Source organism: Bubalus kerabau, chromosome 6 (genome assembly GCF_029407905.1).
Source record: "Bubalus kerabau isolate K-KA32 ecotype Philippines breed swamp buffalo chromosome 6, PCC_UOA_SB_1v2, whole genome shotgun sequence".
NCBI lineage: Eukaryota > Metazoa > Chordata > Mammalia > Artiodactyla > Bovidae > Bubalus > Bubalus kerabau.
The window spans coordinates 41,224,338-41,241,356 of NC_073629.1; the positions used below are offsets into that span (position 1 = coordinate 41,224,338).

At 32.5% G+C, this 17,019-nt stretch overlaps 1 protein-coding gene across 1 annotated transcript in view; it reads left to right on the forward strand.

Annotated features, from left to right (window-relative positions):
* COL11A1 (collagen type XI alpha 1 chain) overlaps nucleotides 1-17,019 on the forward strand; it is a 225,048-nt gene that overhangs the window by 67,361 nt on the left and 140,668 nt on the right. Inside the window, exons 5-12 of the mRNA XM_055584945.1 lie at nucleotides 1,739-1,867; nucleotides 7,372-7,488; nucleotides 8,095-8,184; nucleotides 10,133-10,387; nucleotides 11,098-11,160; nucleotides 12,559-12,600; nucleotides 13,780-13,842; nucleotides 14,454-14,528. Of these exons, the coding sequence (XP_055440920.1) occupies nucleotides 1,739-1,867; nucleotides 7,372-7,488; nucleotides 8,095-8,184; nucleotides 10,133-10,387; nucleotides 11,098-11,160; nucleotides 12,559-12,600; nucleotides 13,780-13,842; nucleotides 14,454-14,528 (834 nt within the window). The remainder of the gene's footprint in view (nucleotides 1-1,738; nucleotides 1,868-7,371; nucleotides 7,489-8,094; nucleotides 8,185-10,132; nucleotides 10,388-11,097; nucleotides 11,161-12,558; nucleotides 12,601-13,779; nucleotides 13,843-14,453; nucleotides 14,529-17,019) is intronic.

The following is a 17,019-nucleotide window of genomic DNA, read 5'->3' on the forward strand; positions in this document are numbered from 1 at the left end:
TATTTAAAATATGCAATTGTCAAGAAAAAATTATGAGACAGGCAAAGCATCAGAAAATTATGTCCCATACAAAGGAAAAGCAAATCTATGTCCTTGAAGACATGACAGATATTGGGCTTACCAAAGGCTCTAAATCAGCAGGTATGAGTATGTTAAAAAACAAAAAACAAAAAACAGCTAAAGGAAACCATAGCATAAGAACTAAATGACAATATGGAAATGATGTTTTATCAAATAGAGATAAATAACAGTTGGATTTCTTTTAAAAGAATAAAACAGATCTGGAGTTGAAAATCAATGGGGATTCCTCAGTATGAAGAACAGAAAGAATAAACTTGAAATAAAGTTTATAGAGTATAAAAGACCTGTGGGACACCATCAAGCAGAGCAACACAGACATAATAATGAGTCCATTTATTTGAAGACATGATAAATAAAAAAAGCTAGTCACAAAAGACTTCATGATGTATGAAATGTCTAGTTGTACCAGGGCCTGGGAGAAGGAGAGATAAGCAGTGAATGTCATTGGTTGTGGTGTTTCTTTTAGAGGTGATGACAGTTTCTTAAAATTAGATATTGGTGATGGTTGGAAAACCCTGTGAATGAACTAAAAACACTGAATTGTACACTTCAAAAGAATAAATTCTGTATGTAAATTTTATCTCAATAATGTGATAGGGATGAAAATATAGATTTATCAGCCATTAAAATAAATGCTAATTTTAAGAGTAAGAATATAGAGTGCTTTTTAGACAGAAGAAAGCAATGCAAATAGAATTAACTACCACACTACAGATAGTAACCATGGTATTTAATGAAAATTTGTGGGCCAGAATTAAATAATTTATACTTTTTTCTGGGTGCTTTTCACATGAGTTTGCTTGTATCTTTTTAAGTTATAAATTTTACTCTGCATTTTATTACAGTTTTAAATCTTAACCGTTATATTACACTCTCCACGGGCAAAGATTATATCAAGTTTATGTTTGCACCTCCCATGATACTATGTTCAAGGTCTTGTGTATTGTACCTTTTCAATCCACATTAGTTGATGAATAAATGAATGCTGTGGCATAAAAGTGCTGTGAATTCTTTCCTAGTACTCAGTTTTAGAGATGTCTAAAATTTTCATCAGGCTCTAAATAACCTATGCTAGTCAGATGTAGAGAAAGCTGTAATAACTGGGAAATTATTAAAAATTAAATCAGGAGTTTTGTGAATCAGACTCATGTTCTCAAACTTACAGAAACTTGAATTACCAAGTCAAATGAATATTAACCCAGACATTTTCCCATGCCTGGGCATAATTCTGAATTAATATGATCATGACCCATAGATTTATATCAAACTAGCTTCATGTTGAATTAGACCTATGTGGAAATATTCAGATGACTTCAAGAGCAAAATATTTTATTTTCCTCTTGTTCATACAGCTTCCAGAATGTCCTGAAACTAAAACTCTTTAGCTAACCCTACTATTATTTCTAATCTTTATTTTATTACATTTTAATTTTTTAAAATTTATTTTTCATTAAGTTTATTGGAATATATTAAGATCTGAATTGTTAAATAGTTGTGAATTTCTCACTTAATCCTATAAAACTGCTTTCAACATTGAAATGTAAGTGATTTTTCTTCTCAGATATTTGAAGATGAAAAACACTATGTCTTGGGTAAATCTTGCTCTGGATATATGTGTATTCGAATATGCTAAGTAACCATGTTTGTTTCTTGGCAGGGGGACATCCAGCAATTGTTGATCATAGGTGACCCCAAAGCAGCATATGACTACTGTGAGCATTACAGTCCAGACTGTGATTCCTCAGCTCCCGAGGCTGCTCAGGCTCAGGAACCCCAGGTTGACGAGGTGAGGAACGTAAGATCAGGGCAGGTTTTCTCATTCCCGTGGTAATGGCATAGTTTGCAATTTCAAGTTGTATCTCTGTTTATTCACTTTTAATTAAACTATACCTTTTATTTAATAGTGTTTTAATGAGTGACTAAGACTCACCCACTAATATTTCAAAGATCCAATTTGAAGAAGATTTTTGATGTTTGTTTCAATCTTAAGTATTTTGTTACTTAATTTCTTAGAAATAGAGATAGTTCCCTTATATAGTGTGTTGCTGCTGCTAAGTCACTTCAGTTGTGCCCGACTCTATGCAACCCCATAGATGGCAGCCCACCAGGCTCCCCCATCCCTGGGATTCTCCAGGAAAGAACACTGGAGTGGGTTGCCATTTCCTTCTCCAATGCGTGAAAGTGAAAAGTGAAAGTGAAGTCACTCAGTCATGTCTGACTCTTAGCGACCCCATGGACTGCAGCCTCCCAGGCTCTTCCATCCATGGGATTTTCCAGGCAAGAGTCCTGGAGTGGGATGCCACTGCCTTCTCCGATATAGTTTGTAGAGGAGGATATTTTACTTAGGGGGAGATGAGAAAAGAGATAATTTCTCCAACACTTATTTTTTCCTTGTTACTTTTATAATTAAGGCAGCCTCAAGACAAGGATAACTATTTTCTAGTGTACTTGCCATATCTTCAAGCCTTTAGCAATTCCTGTTGATCGCAATGGCACCCCATTCCAGTGCTCTTGCCTGGAAAATCCCATGGACGGAGGAGCCTGGAAGGCTGCAGTCCATGGGGTCACTAAGAGTCAAACACGACTGAGCGACTTCACTTTCACTTTTCACTTTCATGCATTGGAGAGGGAAATGGCAACCCACTCCAATGTTCTTGCTTGGAGAATCCCAGGGACAGCATAGCCTGGTGGGCTGCCATCTATGGGGTCGCACAGAGTCAGACATGACTTAGCAGCAGCAGCAGCAGCAGATGAAAAAGGGACGTTAGTGCTATCTTAAAGTTTTCAGGCTGTGCTGAATATTTAAAGACTCTTTTTTTTTTTTTCCATTTCTTACAAGGTTATGCTACAATGATATGTAAGTTTTCCTTTTCTTGCACAAGACTTGATACAAACAGCAATGGAATGAAAAGCAGTATGAACTGATTGCAGTACCTAGATGTTCATATGCTTTGATTAATAGTGCATTACTTTATTTGAAACTCTGGTGTGAAACCATTTTTCCAGGCTGTTTTTGCAAGAAAATCCACCATAATGAAATTTGACCCTATTCTCTCTCAAATAAAAAAATATGTACATTTAAGTTAGCCATAGCCATTTTGTCAGACTTGAATATCCCAAAGAACAAAAAATATAGCAGAGTGTACCTTTTATGCAAATTTTTAGGTAAAATTTGTTAATGTGGATTTTCTGGAAATTAAAAAGCAAATTCTGGAAGGAGTTGAGTCTTTAGTTGGCTGCAAAACTGTATTTCTTAAGGTGGGAAGAGTTTAAAATTTTAGAAGGTGGGGTGGAAGTTTATAAACATCAAGATTATCCTTATCTTTGAAAGTAACTCAAATAGCTTTCTTTTTGACTTTTAAAATACTATGAAGTACAATCTTTTGAGTTTTACTATTTAGAGAAGGTTAAGATCTTATCTCTTAATTTTAGTTTACTGTTATTTCTGCATGTGAATTACATTTGTGTTTTATTAATTTTTGACATTACTTTTCTTTTTAAGGTATGTTAGTGAATTCTGTTGCACTGACTTTTTCCATAATTTAATATTAATGTTTTTTTGAAACAGAATAAAACTTTAAGAAGCTAAAAGGAAAGCAAATATGAGAAAATAAAAGAGAAATTACTTGGATATTTGTGTTTGCTTGTCTCCCAGTTCTCAAGTGCTTCATTCTTTTTATTCCCTCATGATTTATTAAAACATTCTAATATATTCAGGTTTAGTATTTTTATATCTTAGACACTATGTGGGGCTCAATATTAAAATTTATAACATTTAGTATATATGTTTAAGACAGATGAGATTTATTAATATTTTGCTCCTGTTTTAAGAAAGATAAGACTTGTTCTTTTTAGCAACAGATATGGCTCTGATTTTTGGAAGAATGAAGGTATGCATTCTTATTATATCACCTTGAGCTGTTTTATCCCCATGTTTTAATGCTATTATGTCAGGTAAGCTGAGTTATTTTAAGGCAAAATAATATTTTTAACCATTTTTATCTTAAATTCATTAAAAAGTAGGTGTTCCCTTTTTTACTTTAGTTGTTGATTCATAAATTTAACATTCTGCTGGTAAGTCAAATTTGTTTTTACTAGAAGCATCTGATGAGGAAAAGAATGTACTGCTATGATAAGGACTGCATGAAAATCTTGTTGGGTGATCCAGTAATAGCATTTCTTAGCTTCTATATTGAATATGTCATCTTGAAAAATTTTTTTGAAGAATCAGCTCTCACTTTTTCCCAACAATGCTAAATTACACTGATATTTCAGTGATAAACATCTTTTTTACTAGTATTAAAAACACCTGGTTAATAGAATTGTAAGCCACCCTTATATTACTTTTGAACTATAGCCATTTACGTATCATTATATTACAAGTATGCATTTTAATAATTGTACAACAGATATTTTGCCTATGCAAAATACAAATGTAATGTTACCAATGAATAAAGAATGTATAGTGCAAAATAGAGCATCAAACATACATGTTGTACTTTATATTGCTTAATTTTCCATTAATAAATTTGTGACAATCATATATTATCATTCTGATTTGGATTAATAAATATTTCAATTTATTTTATAAATTAACTCAAATATGTTTTCTTCAACTTGTGATTTTGTATGGTTCATATCTTCTAAAGAGCATATTTTAATTAATTCTTAAGATTCAATTTTTATGTGTTTATGCAACATTGCATCATAATCAGAGTGAAATGTAAAATGATAGATTTAAATATAGTGTTAATATGAAACTATTATTCAACTTGAACCTCTGCAATACCATTTATATAGCGAAGTAACCAATATTAAAATTATGGTGGTTTGGGAATTTTTCCACCATGTTAAATAATCCTTCTATCTTAATTAGAAAATTGGATGTTAAATCTGCATATGGTTCTTTCTTAATATATTGAATACAGCACAGATTGCAATGTCCTATGTACAGCAGGGAATTAACATTCTTATTTTTCATATCAGTATAAAACATGAAAAGGAAGAAGCAGCAAGAGGAAAACACTGTTTTATAAAGAAATTTATTACCTTTAATATTTTGCACTTAATATTTATCAGATATCCTAGTTCTCATAGATGCACACATATTTGCTGATGCCACTATTTTTCTAACAACTTGAATAAGAAAAGACTTAACAAAATATCCAGAAAAACTCCCTTTCTCCTCAAATGTTTTAACTTAGGCTAGGCAACTCCCAAATCATAGGTGAAATTCTATCACTGCACATTTTTTTGCTCATATTCATCTGATTAATTATAACTAGTTCTCTCTTCTTTACCTGTCTTTGAGGCATCACAAAATTCTGCAGTAAAAAGGGAGAATCATTCCCAAAAGTAGGTTGTAAAGCTACATGTAGACCAGCAAATTCCTACATGGGTCAATACCCACCAGAGGGGATGTTGTTTAAAGAAATCAGGAGAACAGAAGCAATGGTTCTTTTTTTTTTTTTTTAATTTTATTTTATTTTTAAACTTTACAATATTGTGTTAGTTTTGCCAAATATCGAAATGAATCCCCCAAAGCAATGATTCTTTTCACTGACTTCTGGATGGCTCTAAGAAAAGCATATGCCTTCATGCCTAAGATAGTGAGCACATTGCCTCCTTCATTATTCCACCAGCACAGCTAGTCCATGTGGAAAAAGTTAAAACAGAAGAGAGAATTATGGAGATTAGAACAGGTTTCCTCCTATAAGGAAAAAAAGAAAAAAGAAAAACATGATATAAAGATAGTAAAGGTAACTGGCTATTTTGAATATCAGGCTTCATTCAAGATGCATTTAAGATGCTTAAAAGCATTATTATTTAAAAATTGTCTATTTTTACAATCCTTCTTGGCTTTACAATCCTTTTTGCGATTGGTTTGTAATATGTTTCATTATATGTCTTTATGAAATTTGCCTTCATTTGCATTGCTATAGCTAAGACCACTTATTAGAAGGTCCAGTGATCACAAGTCTCTAAAAGACATGGTGTGAAGAGTTATTTTTCTGGTGCATTGAAAGGGAACCATTGGCAATTTTAAAAGGCCAAGAGAGGTCCACTTGGGTTATAATTGAAATTTTACCAAATACTTAGGGATTTCCAAATAGACTGCTTTTAGCATATATGTGTGTGTGCATACATGCACACACATATGTATATATGTACCTAAGTATATATATACATAAATATACTAAACATAATACATGTACATATACATACACAAATGTATGTATATGTATACATAAAGATATTATAAATAATATATACATATATATTAGCATTTTAGCTTATTGATTTGCTGCTTAATAAATATTTTTGTTACATATGACCTTAGTAGTTTTAGAGTTATTTTGATTAAAACCAATAATATTTAATATTAAAATTTCAGTAGAGATATTTGGCTTTGAAGGTGAACATGTTTTCCTCATAATTAAGTATTAATTGTTTCTCTCATCCCTTTATTGAGAAACATACTTTTCTCTCTTAATTTTTTTAATAAAAAACAATCTAGTATTCCATCTTTCAATTTGAGTTACATTTACATGTTTTAAGATACCCAAGTGTTATGCTCTTTTTCAATAGAAAAAACACAATATTTGGAAAAATTGATACAGTGGGTTAAATATAAACAGATCTAATTTTGAATCTTTTAATGGTTCACAACTGTGCTCATTTTGATCTTAAGTTTATAACAAATTAGTTAGTTCTGAATAGATTTTAGATTTTTTTCCCATTGGTTCTATTATTCCAAATAGAATATAGAATCATTTCATGTTCCTTCTGTTCCCTTTCCTTCCCTTCCCCTTTCCATCGCACAACTGATATGAAAATTCCTTCATACTTGGGAAGACTATTTTTAAACATGCAGTTTAATGGGAAAAAAAAGTACCCATTGAAATTGCTATAAATAAAAGAGGTTTGTGTAGTAGTTTTTACAAATCAAAATTAACATGAATATTTAACAACTATGGACATCTATGTCCAAGTATGTAACTGCTATGTTTGAATTAATATTAAGAATTAAAAGTTTGAATTAATATTCTAAACTTTTAATTTCCTCACACTCCTAACCACTGTTCTGCTCTTAGAAAACCTGCTTTGTCAGTTTTTTATTATACTCTGTATATGATAGTATTACTTCTTGTAACACAAGTAATATTTAGATAACAGTATTCCCTTGTCTCTTAACTTTGCCAGTAAAAGTTAAGAACATGATTCCCATTTTGTTAATAGTATTACCAGCAACTAACAAAATTGCCTGATATTTTTTCCTTTGCGATGTAGTATGCACCTGAGGATATAATGGAATATGACTATGAGTATGGGGAAGCAGAATATAAAGAGGCTGAAAGTGTAACAGAGACACCCACTGTAACTGAGGAGACAATAGCACAAACTGAGGTAAAAGCAAAGTAGAACCTTTGTGTGTGGTGTCCTGGTGTTTGTCATCCTGTGGTTCCTTATGTCCACTCTTCCTCAGACTTATCGTCGGTCTTTCATTCATCTCATTTCTATGACCCAATAACTGATTTTTATTTGACAGTAGTAGCTGTCCTGAAGGAATGATGTTTGGTTTGGTTTGCTTATTCTTCCTTTCATCCATGCTCTTCATTTCCCTTTTCATTTTATTTATGTTTTCCATTCCATCTTTCACCACATTTTACAGAAAAAGAAATTCAGTTTCAAAATGAAGATGAAGACAGTGGCTACTAATTCAAAGAAAAAGTCCAAAAAGTTTACACCCCCTAAATCTGAAAATTTTGCATCCAAGAAGAAGAAAACTTATCAAGCAGCAGCAATGGCCAAGCTAGGGGTAAAGGTAGCAAAGAAAAAGCAATCAAGATCTCTCCTAGATAAGCTGGAAGATCTCTGATGATGAGTCATTCCTAACCCAACTAGATAAATACTCATTTGGCTAATACAATACCCTAATTAATTATGCTTTCCATAGATTTTGGATTACCTTAACATTTTTGCTAATTACTTTTCTTTTGAATTCACTATTAGGCAAATATTGTTGATGACTTTCAAGAATACAACTATGGGACAGAAAGTTACCAGACAGAAACTCCTAGGAGTGTATCTGGATCAAATGAGGTAATGCTCATAGACAGCATTAAATCGCAGTTCAAATTTTTTAAATGTGCAATATTCCTTGATATATTTTACTCTGGAAGAATCTATAACCTCTGAAAAATTTGATGTTTTTATTCCTTTACTGAAGTAAGAGAAACAATAGCACTGTCTCACTCTTACTAAAAACAGTTCATTTAAAATTAATCCCAATTCAGGTTTGCATGACTCTGCTTCATGCAAATGCTAAATTGATCAAACTGAATTGGCTGCCATCTTTTTTTATTGCTCCTGGGATAGAGCAAGCTTCTCAAAATGTGATCAAGGTTACTCACAACATGACCTTACTGTGAGGAGGAAAATCCTCCAAAAAAAAATTGTATCATCAAATGATACAATTAAAATTTACTCCATCTGACCAATAATCATGCATTTTTATGACACAAATATTTTGATAAAATATAGTCTTAGTTGATTTTAATGTCTGTTTACATTTTCAAACTTAATATGGCTAAAATAATATATCTTAACTTTTCCCAGTCCTTTCTATGAAAATATTTAAGTATACTCAGGTACAAATTAGAACAATCTTCCTGAATTTCATATTATGTGTATATTCCAATTATGAGAAAATAAATATACAATTCAGTTTAACTTTGTTAAATTTCTTCACACCTGGTATGAGGATTAACTGAATCATTTAAATTAATAAAAATTTTACATCACATGTGTCCCAGTGGGACTTTACATGAAAACACATATTTTAGAATAATATTTTAGGGTAAAAACAGATTTCAAGTCCAAATCTTGTCCAAGTTAATCCAAATTAATCAAGTTTATCATTTTCCAAAAATGGTTAAGATGTTTATTTATATGCTCAAATTCTTTCAACTTTTTATCTCAGAACTGTGAGCATAGTACTATTCTGATTCTGGATAATATGTATTCTGTAATGATAGTATGTCCTCATTGTCTAAGAATACAAAATATTATGGTTATCGGACATTTTATTTTAGTTAACAATTGCTGAATTAATCATTAACCACTTTTTTCATTCACATGACTTTATGTAACATACTTATTATTAAGTATTATTGTATTATCTAGATTCCCTATGTCATAGCAAACAAGTTATTTCAAGATGAAATTTAAAAGTAGCAAGATACATTATTTGATCTGAACTTCATCAAAATCATAGCATGACCAAAAATTACCTAATGAATATTATTCAGATTTATGCTATGAATGAAGAATTATTTATAAAAAGGAAATTATACTAGTTTTATTTTTCTATATCTCTGTGAGTAGTTTTGATATATCACATTAGAATCTTGATATAATTTTTACTTTTAAGTGAATAGGCTCGTACTCTTTATGAGACTATACAGTGATCTATTTAATTGTATTGAATTCTGAGGACTATAATTTATATTTGCTTTATAGAACTCTTTGTGATATAATACTCACTAAATACTTGGAGCTTGGAGTAAATATTGAAATGATAAATCTCAATATTGGCATTAATATTTTACTTTTGGATTGAGAGTCAAACTTACATAGCTTTCCTGATAGAAATTATATTTCAGTATGAGGTTCTTTGAGATCTGAAAATTAAGTTAAGCTTTAACTAAATATTGCATATATATATTATTTGAGTCAAATTATAAAGTAGATATCAAATTGCATAACAAGCTTTTTCCAGGGAACAAGCAAATACACATGTTGAATCTATGTGAATATTTGCAGTTTATTGACAAAGGTGCTTTGAAAGCAATATTTTCTTGTGCATTCCAATGTACAAAAATATTCCTTTCAATGATGTTAAAGGCTATCTTTCCCAGCCTTCAGACTTGCTTGAGTAGTACTCAAACCACTTCCCATCACATGCCATCAAACTGTATTTGCAAATGCTTACTTTGCTTTACTAACAGTAAACTTCATTTCTCCAATTCCTTACAACATAAATTAATAGCCAAATCCAGTTGAAGAAGTATTTACTGAAGAATATCTAACTGGAGAGGATTATGATTCCCAGAGGAAAAATTCTGAGGATATGCTATATGAAAACAAACAAATAGACGGCAGGGACTCTGATCTTCTGGTAGATGGAGATTTAGGCGAATATGATTTTTATGAATATAAGGAATATGAAGATAAACCAACAAGTCCCACTAATGAAGAATTTGGTCCAGGTGTTCCAGCAGAAACAGATATCACAGAAACAAGTGTAAGTCAGTATTATGCTCTGTGTCATTGTATGTCTTATTTCTGGTGTATTTTCATGTTCATCTTGATGTCTTTTCAGGTTTAAAATATAGATTGTTCTTATATAAATCATGAATGTTGATCACTACTAGGAGACCTTGATAGATTCTTCCTCATGGAGATCTCAGGCCACACTACTGGAGTCTTCTTTTGAAAGAATAATCTAATAGCACTGATAAGATTAAATCAGTCATTGTCATTCTGGATACCAAGACTATTTTCTAACTTTTAAACAGCTTAATTGACCTTTCTTATCTGGTGAAGTTCAGTAATCCACCATATTAATTATCATTTTATTGTTATAATTATTAGTATTTAAACTTTTGAACCTCTTTACTAATTTCTTCCTACCACTTCTGTTATTTTGATTTTAATTTGAAGACACTTTTTGTTTATTGCCTTGGAATAATAACTAAGGGCAACAGATATCATTATCTTTGTATAATATGTCTTTAAGAAGCAATTGTTCAATCTCACTCAAGACTTAGCATTAATGTTCATTGTGTTTTCCTTTGTATATTTTCAGTATTTAAAACTTTAATTGGTTTCTATGTTAAAAAGTGTATTTAATAGATTGTTTAAATGCACTTATATGATTAAATAACCTTTTTAAAAATACTTAAATAGCCTTATTTACTTAAAGACAGGCTGCTTGAATTTTTCACTCAACAGATAAATGGCCATGGTGCATATGGAGAAAAAGGACAGAAAGGAGAACCAGCAGTAGTTGAACCTGTAAGTACTGGTGTGAATACGTTGTAAAGGTTGGTACACTGATTTGTATCATGAGCTATCACTGCTGTAAATCATTATGCATGTTCATGTAGTACCACTGAAAAGTCTATATGTCTAAACGTTTACAATGCCACAAGTAAGTGAGTTAGTAAAACCAGTTCTGGCAAGTAGAATTTCAATAAATCAAAAAACAGAGAGAGAGAGAATTTTAGAATTTGAAAATAGCTGACACTCTTTTAATCTAATTCTTTCCTTTTATAACTAAGAGACTTAAGATCTAAAGGATTTAAGGAATTTTCCTGAGGTTCAAATGTTTGATAGTTGATCTATGACCTGAATTCGTCTCTTCTATTTTCCAATTCAGTAATTTTCCTCTAAGTGCTGTGACTTGACATAATTAGAAATATATTATTTAACATAGTACTTATTTATTTCATATCCAAATCACATCATATAATTATATGAAAACATTCTTTTTAAAATTTGCCTCCTTTTCTTCTATTGGAAGAAAAGTGATTTTTCAGATTTATATTAATGCTACTACCACTCAAGGTATTGGTAAGAAGCAAATTCTTATTGGAAATCAATGTTACTATCATTCTCCTTAATCAGCAATTTGGGAAGTATGTTGAACTACCTCAAGCTCATGAAAATCATTTCAGAATCTGCAAGGACAAAATTTTTTTTTGAGTGATGGAGGAAGATAAACATAAAAAAGCTGCATCTCTAAGAACATTGTAGTCTATTACTCCAAAATCTGAGAAAGCACATCATATGCTCACCAATATCTTTAAAAACAATTTTCAGAATAAATTTGTCTTTGTTAAGCAAAGTTACAACTAGCTTTTAAAATGACAAGACAATTTTCAGAGTAGAATTATAAACTTTTAGAATTGGGTTCTTATCCTGAAATAGTATTCTATTTCTTGTCTATTTAAGAACTTACATTTATGCCTAATTCTTTAACATGGACTGTACTCCCCTTTCCCTAAATTAAAGTGCTTAGGTGCTCTTTCTCCCACCCTTTCATTCACACAGCAAATATTTATCACGTTCTTGTGATGTACCAGGTGTTATTCTGGCTGCTAGAAAAAATTTGGTTAAATGTATTTGCCCTTTTGGGGAGCACTTAGTATATTCTTTTTGTAATATTACTTATCTGAATATTTCTTTCCTTGCTAATTAGTTCATGGATTTTCTCAGGACAGGAATTATGTCTTCTATCGTTTTGAATTTCCTCCCTCCCCTGTACAAAAATGCTTGCAATTATCTTTGTATGTAGGAGCAGATACTTCACCTTTTAAAGTGCTGTAATGTGGTGCTTTCATACAGCCAATTAGATAAGAGGTTAAGGGTTCCATTGCCCTAGTAATGATTTTATCTTTTCTTTAACTGTAGGGCATGCTTATTGAAGGACCACCAGGGCCTGCAGGACCTGCGGTATGTAATGTTTTAAGATTATTTTTGTCTTGATTTTTTTAAATCAGATATAAGATTTCTATTATACTGTTGAATTTATATATTTTATTTGAGTATGGAGCTTCCTTGATGACTCAGTCAGTAAAGAATCTGTCTGTAATGCAGGAGAATTGGGTTTGATCCCAGGGTTTGGAAGATCCCTGGGTTTGGAAGATCCCCTGGAGGAGAGCATGGCAACCCACTCCAGTATTCTTGCCTGGAGAATCCCCATGGACAGAGGAACCTGGTGGACTACAGTCCATAGGGTCACAAAGAGGCAGACATTCTTGAGCGACTAAGCACACACACACACATTTGAGTATTGAATTATAGAGACAAGGACCTGGTGGCCTTAAATCAGTTTCTGATTTGGCTATCCAAATGATACTCTTTGGAGAAATATGAAATTAAATTTTGTTTTAAATGTTTTTTGTTGTTTTATTATCTCTGACTTTTCTAACCTCATCTTCAACTTTGTACCTGAAAATTATAAAAATATATAAAGGCCTTCTTTCTTTTCTTTTTAGAGGTATAAGCATATCTCAATGAATAGAGTTGAGAATTCTGAGTAGACTATAGCTGCCTTTATTGTACTGCCGAATGTAGTGATTATCAGCTTCCATTGTCATTTTTTAATAAGGCTGTTGTTACTCATCAGTGTGTCTTTATTGTCAGGGAGTTGTACTGATCAGATATTGTAAGAAATCTTCTTTCTTTTGTGGAATTAATTAAATTCTTGTCATGTGAATTAAATATATTATATCCCTGCCTATAAATACACCCATAGAAGAAGATAAATGATTTTTAGATTTCTACTTTGTGGTCACATTTTTGCAGTCTGAATGAATATACCATTTCTTTCACAAGAGCCGGGAACCAGCTTCCACGTCAGGGACTGTACATTGGCAGGATCTCCTTTTCTGTTCTTCCATGGAATGTCTGCGTCTACCCTGAGAACAGCCTTGTAGAGGAAGAGTTGAACTAGCTATAAAGTGGCCCATATATGTTCTCTTTTTATGGGAAGTTTAATAGGCCAGTTGTTTGGGAGAAAGTGTTTGTTTATGAAATATAAATGAGTTTGTCTTTGATTTTGGTAGAATGAATTTGCCTGAATACTAATAAATTCAGGAATCTGACTCATCATGGTTTATTTCTCTGTAGGGTCTTATGGGTCCTCCAGGTCTACAAGGCCCCACTGGACCCCCTGGTGACCCTGGCGAGAGGGTAAGTGAAGGGATTCAAAAGAATGCAACTTAAATAAAAAGAATTAAAGTATATTCTACAAATTTAAGATATTATTCTTCTCACTTGAATAACATGTGAGCTTTGTTTAACTTTTCTAACTATAATTTTAAAAATGAGAGGAGAGAATATGCATTGATCTTATAATTAGTAAGAAATTTTTTATTATTTATAATCAATTTTTTTTTTATATGAACCTGATACATTAGAGCAAATTCTTCCTTTGGAATTAAGACATATTTTCCAGGAACTACTACAAATGTTTAGCTGAATGCTGGTAGAATGAGTTAATAAGCTTGCATCCTAATTTGAAGATCATGTCCTGGGTCACATGGTGAAATAGACTATTTATGTTAAGTCTGTAGGAACTCTTCTTGCAAAATCCCTTTTTTCTTCTTCCTTGAGTAGCAATAAATTTACGTATCATTTAAATTCTGTAAAACTAGTGCAGTGAAATACAGTCCTCTCTAGATATACTTACTATTAATAAAAGATTAACCAAGAAGTAGAGGACAAATTAAAAATTAGGTAATGTAGAGTCATGGCATTCAAAGTTTATTTATTAATTTTGATGATTTCATTTACTTCCCTAGGGTCCTCCAGGACGTCCTGGTTTACCAGGGGCTGATGGTCTACCTGGTCCTCCTGGTACCATGTTAGTGCTACCGGTATGTATTTTTATTGTTATAAAGATAATCTGATGTTTTGTCATCCTATTGCTGAAAAATATTGCAGAATCATATTATAGATCAATCAAAAATCTACTGTATGAGGTAGAGATACTTGAAGCAGCCTCCAGTAACTGGAAAATTTAATAAAGCAAAATTCTGGTAAATATTAACTTTGCAGTAGAACTAAGCCTTTATTATTTCATTATATTTTGAAAACAAAGCTTAAATGACTTAGTATTTTTAATTGTGTACTTTGTCCTGAGTCATATGGGTGGCATGCATTTCATGTACTACATAAAATTAGTATACTGTTTACCACCATATAGACACTAGCTGATACTTTTTAAATAACATATATTTATACTGTTATTATTCATTGCCCCCAAATTATTTAATTTACCTTAAGATTGCTTTTTAAAGTTTCACAGAGGAATTAATATTAAAATGACCTTACTACCCAAAAGCAATCTACAGATTTAATGCAATCTCTACAAATTACCCATGTTGTTTTTCATATAACTATCAATAGAATTTAAAAAAAAATATCAAAATGTATATGGAACCAAAAAAGGCCCAGAATTGCCAATGTGAAACTTAGAAAAATGAACAAAGGTGGAGACAGAAGTTTCCCAGGCTTCAGGAAAGTAACTTTACTACAAAGTTACAGTAATCAAAACAGCATAATGCTGGCACAAAAAGACAAATGGATCAATGGAAAAGAGGAGAGAGCCCAGAAATAAACTGACATACCTATGGTCAATTAATCTTTGATAAACAAGGAAAGAATATACAATGGGGAAAAGCCTGTCTTTTCAGCAAGTAGTGTTGGGAAAGTTGGACAGCCAAATATTAATAAAGTTCAAACACACCCTCACACCATACACAAAAATAAACTCAAAATGTTTTAAAGATTAACTGTAAGACATTATACCATAAACCTTCTAGAAGAGAACATGAGTAAACATTCTTTGACATAAATCATAACAATGTTTTCATGGGTCAGTCTCCCAGGGTAATAGAAACAAAAGCAAGATACAAATGAGACCTAATCAAGCTTATAAACTTTTGCACAGTGAAGGATACCATAAACAAAACAAAAGGCAACCAATAGACTGGGAGAAAATACTTGCAAAATATGCAGCCATCACTGACTTAATTTCCAAAATATACATCTCATATAGCTTAATAACAACAACAGCAAAACCAAAAACCAAAAACAAAACACACACACACACACACACCCAATCAAGAAATAGATGGAAGGAATAAGTAGGCATTCAGAAAACTAAGATCATAGCATCCGGTCCCATCACTTCATGGCAAATAGACAGGGAAACAGTGGCTGACTTTGTTTTTCTGGGCTCCAAGATCACTGCGGATGGTGATTGCAGCCATGAAATTAAAAGATGCTTGCTCCTTGGAAGGAAAGTTATGACCAACCTAGACAGCATATTAAAAAGCAGAGACATTCCTTTGCCAACAAAGGTTCATCTAGTCAAGGCTATGGTTCTTCCAGTGGTCATGTATGGATGTGAGAGTTGGACTATAAAGAAAGCTGAACACTAAAGAATTGATGGTGTTGGAGAAGACTCTTGAGAGTCCCTTGGACTGCAAGGAGATCCAACCGGTCCATCCTAAAGGAGATCAGTCCTGGGTGTTCATTAGAGGGACTGATGTTGAAGCTGTAACTCCAATACTTTGGCCACCTGTGTGGAGAGCTGACTCATTTGAAAAGACCCTGATGCTGGGAAAGATTGAGGGCAGGAGGAGAAGGGGATGACAGAGGATGAGCTGGTTGGATGGCATCACCAACACAATGGACATGGCTTTGGGTAAACTCCGGGAGCTGGTGATGGACAGGGAGGCCAGGAGTGCTGTGGTTCATGGGGTCGCAAAGAGTCAAACACAACTGAGCAACTGAACTGAACTGAACTGAAGTAGGCATTTCTCTAAAGAAGACATACAAATTATAGGAACAAGAAGAGATGCTAAACATTTCCAACTATTAGAGAAATAAAAATCCAAACTATAATGAGATATAAACTCATGCCAGTCAGAATGGCCATCATTTAAAAGACTACAAATAATAAATGCTGGAGAGGATGTGGAGAGAAGGAAATTCTCCTGCACTGTTACTGGGAATGTAAATTGATGCACCTTCTATGGAAAACAGTATGAAGGTTCCTTAACAAACTAAAACTTAAAAAACTAAAATAGGGTTACCATATGACCCTAGAGTCCCACTCCTAGGCATATATCTAGACAATACTAAAATTTGAAAAGATACATGTACCCGTCAGTGTTCATAGCAGCTCTCTTTACAATAGTCAGGACATGGAAGCAACCTAAATGTTCAGTAACAGATGAATGGATAAAGAGGATGTAACATATATGTATATAATAATGGAATACTATGAACTCCGGGAGTTGGTGATGGACAGGGAGGCCTGGCATGCTACGATTCATGGGGTCGCAGAGTCGGACACGA